Below are 10,009 nucleotides of genomic sequence, written 5' to 3' on the forward strand. Positions count from 1 at the left end.
TTACAAAAGTCGAGTTGCGAGTTACAAAAGTCGAGTTGCGAGTTAAGAAAGTCGAGTTGCGAGTTGAGAAAGTCGAATTGCATAAAAATGAGGAAACTAAAATATTTTAATTTTTGGTGTACATAGTGTTGTTGGTTATGTTTGTGGTTTTGACTTTATCTGAGTCGCTTGTAAAAATAAAATGGACTAGATAATAACTACGTATAGTATTTTCTGTAGAAGCAGATAGCCTTTTGAAATACAGAAGATGGCTTGCAGTTTAATTATTTTTAAATTTCATACATAGCACCGTCGTATTAAACGTAAAGGGAGATAGCAACTAAACTATAGTTCATATATGTAAAACACCCCTTCTGCAGATTTCGTTTAAAGTGGGCTTTGGGGCAGCTGCAGTGCCGGGCAATCAATATTCGTTAGGGACCGCAAAATTTAGTGACACTCAAAATTGAGGATGTTAAAATTATATATGTCTTATACATTGGCTAGAGATGAAGGGGATATGATGGGCGTGAATAAAACCAGTTTAAACCCGCCGCATTTTTGTGTCTGACCTATGTCAGGAACCTTTAGCCTTTGTTGCTCTTGTATATGTTTTAATTTTGGTTCATCTTTATATTTAGCAGCATAGAATGGCGTCTATATTCTTGATCTATCTAATATTGTGTTTCGCGGCTCACGGCTCCCTCTAGGTGAGTGATTTTTCGCTGTGTTGTAGACCCAATGACCTTTGGTTGAATTGTATATTTTGATTTGGTTGCTGTCTCTTTGACTCATTCCCCGTTTTTATTCTTTATTTTATAAATGTAGCTGTCAAAGATACTATTGTAAAAACTACATTTGCGCCATTTTACAGGTAAGATTTAATTGGAAAGTATAAAATGATTATTGCTACATCGTGATTTCATAAGTATTTTTTTTTAAAGTATTGGGTAACTTATTAAACTGAGTCACTTAGGTTTAAACTTGAGTTATATTGTGTTCACATGTTTGATATTGTCAATTATAAGTTATTTTTAACTTAATTAAAACCGGCAAAATAGCAAAATTCTATATAAATCGCTATTCTGCTGGAGCTGGTAAAATAGCCCCGAAGGGAGCCGACAAAACAGCCACTGCCATATTTTATACGTTGAAACGAAATATTATTCTAAATAAGTCACATACATTTCAAGACAGGACCTGAACTATAAAATCATAACAAATATCATTGTTAAGTAACATATATTCATTTACATTTCGTTTAACATCTAGACTTGTAATAACAGGGGCGGATGCAGGAATTTTCGAAAGGGGGGGGGGGGGGGTGCTAACCCAGGGCAAAGGGGGGTGCAGGGGGGGGTGCAAAACATATGTCCCGATACAAATGCATTGATCGGCAAAAATAAAGGGGGGTGCGCACCCCCGGAACCCCCCCTCTGGATCCGCCACTGTAATAATATACAAATGTAGTTCCCTAAATATTTATGTACAGATACATTCTCAAATATACATAACAAATAAAATTTTTGTCTCATTTGAGAAATATGAAAAATTAGCAAAAATACTGAAAAATATCTCCTTGAAAAACATCTCCCTAAAGATCATCTTTGTACATGCTGGACAACTTGTAATGAAATGTTCATCTTCAACTACATTTCTTACAAATCCTTTAAAATGGTCTCTTGCTATATACAAAGTTTTATATCTTGTCTCTTTCTATTTTGAGATCGTGGGCACTGATTCTGATTTTACATATGACGACACTTCATCAAAGAATTGTTTAAAGATTCATGTAGATACAATTTACTACTCTTTGTATCTATTCTTTTTGTGTTCCAAAATTTTACCAAACTATAACAAAGTTTTTGCTTAACTGACTTGATAACAAAGTCACGCTTTACTTCCAAATTATGAATATTTCAGCTTTTTGAAAAAAATAATGTATGTGTATGGATGAATTAAAGCATTCAATATTATCAGTGAACATGTTTTGTTACACATAAAGGTATCATATAATAAACCATCTTTCATATTGTTTTTTTTTAATTCTAAACCGATTTTTCATAATTAATAATACAACTGAAAAATATAAAGGGAATATATCAAGCTCTCCTAGCACAGCTATAAAGTTAGAAGACTATTTGTTTAACCTAAAATATATTTCATATATTTTAAATTGGATTCATCTAAAACAAAATCGTTCATATGTAAAGGTGCTGTCAAAAATAGTCACTTTCTTTCTGGCATGCTGCAGAGATAGTTTTGAACATTCCTGTAATTTCACTGCCATTCATTAAAATAGGTTTTATTGTATGGTCATATATATATATATATATATATGTTATAGAGTAAAATTACTTGGATTGTAAGATGATGAAGTTCGCAATTTGAATATTGCTTATAGTGATTTTTTGTATAACTCTCCCTTTCCATGCTTAAAAAGTCAATATACATTTTAAACCTAGATACTTGTAATTGTAAACACATTCTATTATATCTTTTTCGCAATACAAATATTCTTTTAAAAGTTTTCCAGGTTTGTTAAACATATTAACTTTGGTTTTAGATAGATTCTCCTCTAAACACCATTTTAAAGTACAGGATAAACTATCAATTCGTTTTTTGAAAGACTTGTCTTGGAACTAGACAAAAAATAACAAGATCCTCTGCATACATGAGGCTGTCAATTCTGCGGTCATTTATATCAACAGCATCTGGGGTTTCATTAAATGCATCCGGTAAAATTCATTTATAAAAATCTTGAAAAGGTTGGGATTCAAAATATCCCCTTAGTTTACACCAATTTGGGAATACAAATTAGAAGTAAGCACATTGTCTATTTTAGCACATAATTCCCTTTTATTGTACATATCTCTCACGATTGCATGGAAATTACTACCTATGTTTGGCGGCAAAAACACACGTTTTTCAAAACGATGGATGGAATAATGAAAACGGAAAAGATCGATCTTCAATCGGTCTAAAAAAGTCTACTTCCAGATATCGATGTAGTTTTAAAAAGATCAATCTTATTTGAATCGATCTTTTTTCAAGTGTAAATGCTTAGATCGATCGCTTTTTTCAGGTGAATGTTCGGCGTGTTTAAAAATGATGGATGGAATACGAAAAGTGAACATAGATTCGGCTATTTTTTTATTATCTTCTAAATCAATAAGTTCTATTTGTTTGCTGCAAATCCTCATCTTCAAACGCATTGGCCGTTCGTTATTTAGCGATGGTCTACACACATATTTTCTCAATGATTTTGCAATGTGTTATTATAGTTCGCGCGAGGTGAAGAATTTCCTTTACTATTCTATTTTAAGAATTATTTGTTTACGAAAGGTAATTTATAAATTTAGGGTCAGATCGGTTCTTTTTATGTTCGGTAGTGTAAACGCATTGGATTAAATAAGATCGATCTCGTCCATTAAGGATACATTATTTTTTTTAAATGCTTCCAAAACTAAACTTATATTAGACTCTTATAAATAAGTATCACATATAACTGTTTCAAATCCCACAATCACGGGAATAACTAAGTTCGGGTACATGCATGTTTTGTTTATCAAATGTGAATCAAACCTGAAAATTCGGGGTAAACAATATTTTTGTAACTCGCAACTCGACTTTCTCAACTCGCAACTCGACTTTTGTAACTCGCAACTCGACTTTCCTAACTCGCAACTCGACTTTTGTAACTCGCAACTCGACTTTTGTAACTCGCAACTCAACTTTTGTAACTCGCAACTCGACTTTTGTAACTCGCAACTCGACTTTTATAACTCGCAACTCGACTTTTGTAACTCGCAACTCGACTTTTGTAACTCACAACTCGACTTTCCTAACTCGCAACTCGACTTTTGTAACTCGCAACTCGACTTTCCTAACTCGCAACTCGACTTTCCTAACTCGCAACTCGACTTTTGTAACTCGCAACTCGACTTTTGTAACTCGCAACTCGACTTTCCTAACTCGCAACTCGACTTTTGTAACTCGCAACTCGACTTTTTTAACTCGCAACTCGACTTTCTTAACTCGCAACTCGACTTTCGTAACTCGCAACTCGACTTTCTTAACTTGCAACTCGATTTTCTTAACTCGCAACTCGCAACTCGACAACAAGTGAATCTCATAAATCACATTTAAAACTATCTCTGAATCAATGTTGCGATTGAAAAATGTTCTCAATTATAATTACAGATTCTGATTGCGGTTTTGTAAACGGACACTTCTTCTAAGTATTTGTGATTCATCATTGTCATTTGAATTTATCTCTAGTGGGTAGAGTTTGACGATTGTTCTATTCGTAAGTCCAAATTTTGTACGCACTATTGCTGATCTCACCAAACCATCTCCACCACGCACAAGGTACTCGATGATACCAATTAATGTTCCATACAGTTCTAGGCGAGTCATCATGAATCTGTACTATGTCCCCGGTCTTTATCCTCTTTAAATTATTGCCACTGGCTCTGTGGAATTCTGGTAGTGATGTAAGGTACTCCTTCTTCCATCTCGTCTGAAAGTGTTGTAGTAAATCTTGATGTTGTTTGTTACGTTTTAGCGCATGAGCGCAAGTTAGTGTTTTTCTAGTGTCTTTAAATTCGCTTTTGTCACTTAAAGGATACGGAAGTGTCTTTAATCTGCCATACAAAAGATGAGACGGCGTAAGTGGTTCTGGATCCTTTTCATCAGTAGAGATGTACGTTAACGGTCGGTCATTCAGTGTGCACTCGATTTCTGTAATAACGGTATGTAGCATATCTAAGTCGATACAGGCACGTCCTAATGTTTTCTTGAGCGAAGTTTTTGTGAGTCCAATAAGTCGCTCCCACCAACCTCTGTACCAAGGAGCTCTGCTGGGTATAAACTTCCACAATGTTCCTAACTCACTAAGTTTTCCGTGCACTTTTTCTGATTTGAATATTTTTGAAATCTCTGTCGCTGCAGATTTATACGTAGAAGCATTGTCAGATATCATAATTTTCGGTAAAGACCGACGGCTAACAAATCTGCGAAAAGCTAATAAAAATGAATGTGTCGTATAATCCTGAACTAACTCAATGTGAACAGCTCTGGTTGAGGTGCACGTAAAAAGACATATATACGCTTTTGTTTCCTTGTTACCATTTTGTCATACATGTAACGCTCCTGTGAAATCAACTCTCGTGACGCTGAATGGCGGGTCTTCTCCAAGACGATCCTTTGGTAGTGGTGGTGGGTCAGGCGCCACATACGGTCGACTAATTATATATATATCTTCCTACAGGGAATACAATTCCGTAATGCGGTTTTCACTCTTTGTCGGATTTTCGGTATCCAATACGTCTGTTGAATTAACGTAATTGTCCCATTTATTCCACTGTGATTTTGTAGTTTGTGTGCGTCCAAAATTATCAATGTTGTCAACGGGTGTTTTGTCGGAAGTAAATAAGGATATTTCACTGTTTCGCTTACGAGCGCATTGTCAATTCTTCTGCCGGAACGTAGTAGTCCTTTTTCGTCGATATATAACCGTAACTGACGTACAATAGGTAGTCGATTAGTATCCTTTGAAACAATATTGCGGATTTCATTCATAAAAATAGTTTGCTGTACATTCCGTAGCAACACGAGTGAAGCATTTTGAATCTCGTCTACCTCTAAATGTTGGTATTTCCTGTTTTGTGAAAGTGTTCTACAATTCGCTATAAAGCGCAATACGTAAGACATTATACGAAGCAGTTTCGGAAAACTGCTGAACTTCTCTATATTGATGACTTCCTTTACAACTGTGAATCTGTCATCATTTTGTTGAATTTGCCGGTCTATGTCTTTACTTTCATTGTCTGTAATTGTTGTCATAGCAACGTAATTTCGATCCCAATGCGGCCACTGTTCTTCATGTGCAAGCCATTTTGGTCCGTTGAACCAAGTATCATTATTCAAAAACTTAGATGAAGACATGCCGCGGGTAAGATAGTCGGCGGGGCTACAGTCAGTTGGACAATACCTCCAAGTTTTATTTTCCACAAGTTGTCGTATTTCTGTAATTCTATAAGCTATAAATGGTTTTTGTATTTTTGACGAATACAACTGTAATTTCATTCAATTGTTATCATGTAGTTTGCTGTTATCATGTAGTTAATACTTATGCCTAGGTGACTTCGTTACCTTCCCCATCCTTGTAAGGCAGCAACCATTTGATTTTCTGGGGGGGGCTATGGTTTTTTTTTCTGTACAAACTTTTTTTTTCGCCTGCGGCGAAAAACAATCTTTTTTTTTCGCGACAAGTCGAAAACAATTTTTTTCTTTCAATTTTAGCATTACATATAGTGGCAGCTGAGGGTGAAACAAACAATTTTTTTTTCTCAGAATCAAAAACAAATTATTTTTTTCTCCTAAAACTGGAAACAAACTTTTTTTTCCAAAAAAAACCATAGCCCCCCCCAGAAAATCAAATGGTTGCTGCCTAACTTCCCTTATTAAAATAAAACGTGCAACTCAACTGTGGTTGTTATTACATGGTGTCAGATGATTTGACGTATTACACGCCGGAATTTAAGTAACAATTCAATTAATCCTGTCAGCAGTAACGTCCGGAAGATATTTTAGAGAATATTATTGCACAATTTGTGTACAACAGGTGACATTGATCAGTAACAAGTATGGCAACCGGGTTTCAGTTCGAACACCCATCATTAAATTGGGGTGCACCAGACGTGTACCAAGTTTCAAAGATTCAAACAACATGTTGAGTTTACATTCAAGGGTCCCCTAGTTAAGGCAGAGCCTGCTGACCGCGCAGGTTGGTTAGGACTATGGATTGGACAACAAGGACGTGAAGTCTACAAAACTTTTGTGTGGCAAGAAAATGAGCAAGACGACCCCGACATAATTCTTGGAAAACTGGAAACATACATCCGCCCTAGGACAAATAAACGTGTAGCCAGATTTAAAGCATGTCAAAGGAAACAAACTGAAGGTGAGAACTTTGATAATTTTGTTAAAGACCTCAGATTATTATTGATGGACTGTGACTATGGAAACACCGAAGATATCTTGATAGATCTAATAATCAGTGGCGTTAAACATTCAAAAGTTCAAGAGAGAATGCTTGACAAAGGCTCAGATTTGACTATAGCAAAAGCTATTGAGATTGGGCAACAATTTGAACTATCACAAAAACAACTCAAAATGATTCGTGGCGAAGAAATTCTACGCGTCAGTGAACACTCTTACGACAAAAAGAAAGATCACAAAGGTACAAAACAACAATACCGTAGACCGCCTGTAAACACTCAAAATAACAATAGACAAGATAAAAGAAGACAAGATACCTATCATCATGATCATCAGTCAAAATGTGGAAATTGTGGAACAACGCATGGAAACAACAGATGTCCAGCAAAAGGCACAACATGTAAATACTGTAAAAAGCCTGATCATTGGTTAAAAGTTTGTAGAAAGAGACTTAGAAAAATCAACATGATTCAAGAAGTAGATCAGAACAGTTGTGATAGTCAAGATAGTGGAGATGAATTATTATACATATCAACCGCAAAAACCGAGACTTGGCGAAACTCAGAAGATAGATGGATTGTAGACGTTCACATCGGTGACAAGGCACTTCCGGTCAAAATTGACACAGGTGCAAAGTGTAGTATTATTTCCAAAAAATCACTCAATAAATTAGAATTAAAGAGTAAAGTGTTTGAAATTACCGATTCGAAGAAAATTCTGAAATCGTACACAGGACACAAGATTCAACAGATCGGTAAAATAAGACTTCCGGTTATGTTCAAGGATCGTGAAATTCATGAAACTTTTGAAATTGTCGATATGGAACAGGACAATATTATCAGTGGTGACTTTGCAGAGAGTTTGAATCTCGTGAAAAGAATAGACACAATTGACACTATAGAGGAAATTGCTAAGCCAAATGAATTGTCACATGACTTTCCAGAACTGATAAAAACTTCTGGAACATTACCAGGTGAATATCGGCTCACAGTAGCTGAAAATGCAAAGGGTGTAGTGCATGCACCGAGACGAATTCCTGCCGCTATTAAGGAAAAAGCGATAACTGAACTTAGAAACATGGAAGAAAATGGTTACATAACAAAAGTTGAAGAACCGACAGAGTGGGTCAGTTCCATGGTAGTCGCACTCAGAAAGGACAAAGTAAGAATTTGTATCGACCCGAAAGATCTGAACGAAGTGATTCAACGTGAAAACTATCCGTTAAAGACAATTGAAGACGTAATACCGTTGATACCAGATGCAAAGGTATTTTCTGTACTAGATGCTAAGTCTGGATTCCTACAAATTAAACTAGAAGAACCGTCTTCATATTTGACAACTTTCAATACTCCGATTGGCCGATATAGATGGTTACGCTTACCTTTCGGAATCAAGTCCGCACCAGAAATATACCAGCGTATTATGGATCAGATGCTCGAAGGCATTATAGGAGCTACCGCTATTATAGATGACATTCTTATTGCAGGCCGAAACATGGAAGAACATGACAAAATTCTGAAACAAGTGGTTGAACGTGCTACTAAACATAACTTACGTTTAAATTTTGATAAATGCTTTGTGAGAAAAGCTAAAGTTGCGTACATGGGCCATGTTATCACCGACAAAGGACTCCTACCGGATCCTGCTAAAATTCAGGCTGTAGTTGAAATGCCTGCTCCACAAAACAAGGAAGGTGTTCGTAGATTCTTAGGACTTGTTCAGTACCTTTCAAAGATAATACCAAATCTCAGTCAAGTGGATGCTCCGTTGAGGACACTATTGAAATCTGATGTTTTATTCATATGGGAATACGAACAGGAAAAGAGCTTTCATGAATTGAAGCGTTTGTGTAGTACAACTCCAGTTCTTGCATTTTTCGATGTTAAGAAACCTGTTGAAATCGAGTGTGATGCTAGTCAAGAAGGGCTAGGCGCCGTTTTAATGCAAGAAGGCCGTGTTATTGCTTATGCATCTCGTTCCTTATCTGAGTCTGAAAAACGTTATGCACAGATTGAGAAGGAGATGCTCTCCATAGTGTTCAGTCGAAGAAGTTTCATTGTTATATCTTTGGGAAGAAAACTATCATACATAACGACCATAAACCGCTAGAACAAATTTTTAAAAAGCCATTATTAGCAGCACCGCTTCGTATACAGAAAATGATGTTAAAATTACAATGGTACGACATTCAAGTGTGTTATCGGAAAGGAAAAAACATGAAAATATCCAACGCTTTATCAAGAGCATTTTTGTCCGTAGAAAACAATACTGAAGAAGGAGATATCGTCCAGGACATGATTTGCATGATTTCAGTCAGCAAAGACAAATATTCCGAAATACAGGATGCAACAAAATCCGAATTGTTTGATCTTAATGAAATAATTCTTAAAGGATGGCCAGATCTCAAAGTCGAAACTCCGTTTGAAGTCCGAGAGTACTGGGATTCTCGTGATCAGTTATCTGTTCTTGATGGAATTATTTACAAGGGACTTAAAATTGTGATTCCGCCCAGTTTGCGTGACAATATGTTAAAACTCATACACAAATCTCATCTTGGCATGACAAAATGCAAGAAACGTGCTCGAGAAGTAATGTACTGGCCACGTATGAATACAGAAGTTGAGCGATACATTGAAAATTGTGCGCTTTGCGCGTCATATCAAAATCAGCAGCCAGCTGAACCGCTTAAACCTACTCCGACCCCGGATCTACCGTATATGTTAGTTGGATGTGACTTGTTTGACTTTCAGAGTAAAGCTTACATACTTACCGTGGATTATTATTCTAAGTACATTGATGTTTTACCGTTGAATTCAACCAATACTGCAGCTATAGTTGAAGCGCTAAAATCCATATTTGCAACACATGGAATACCAACTACATTACGTTCAGACAATGGACCACAGTTTAGTTCGTCCGAGTTTAAGAAGTTCAGTAAGGAACTCGGAATTGACCACCAAACATCGAGTCCACATTTTCAAAGTGCAAATGGTGAAGCCGAAAGATCAATACAAACCGTTAAAAA

At 36.2% G+C, this 10,009-nt stretch overlaps 1 protein-coding gene across 1 annotated transcript; it reads right to left on the bottom strand.

Moving 5' to 3' along the window:
- Nucleotides 1–4,282: 4,282 nt before the first annotated feature.
- LOC139505194 (uncharacterized) lies at nucleotides 4,283–4,963 on the bottom strand. The gene has a single exon (XM_071294956.1). It carries the CDS (start codon nucleotides 4,961–4,963, stop codon nucleotides 4,283–4,285), a length of 681 nt encoding a protein of 226 aa, XP_071151057.1.
- Nucleotides 4,964–10,009: the final 5,046 nt, after the last annotated feature.

This window comes from Mytilus edulis, unplaced genomic scaffold, assembly GCF_963676685.1.
Source record: "Mytilus edulis unplaced genomic scaffold, xbMytEdul2.2 SCAFFOLD_198, whole genome shotgun sequence".
Taxonomy (NCBI): Eukaryota; Metazoa; Mollusca; class Bivalvia; order Mytilida; family Mytilidae; genus Mytilus; species Mytilus edulis.

Bases quoted from the DNA above. Each gene is read 5' to 3' on its own strand.
- LOC139505194 (XM_071294956.1), bottom strand. From the start codon at position 4,963: ATGATATCTGACAATGCTTCTACGTATAAATCTGCAGCGACAGAGATT.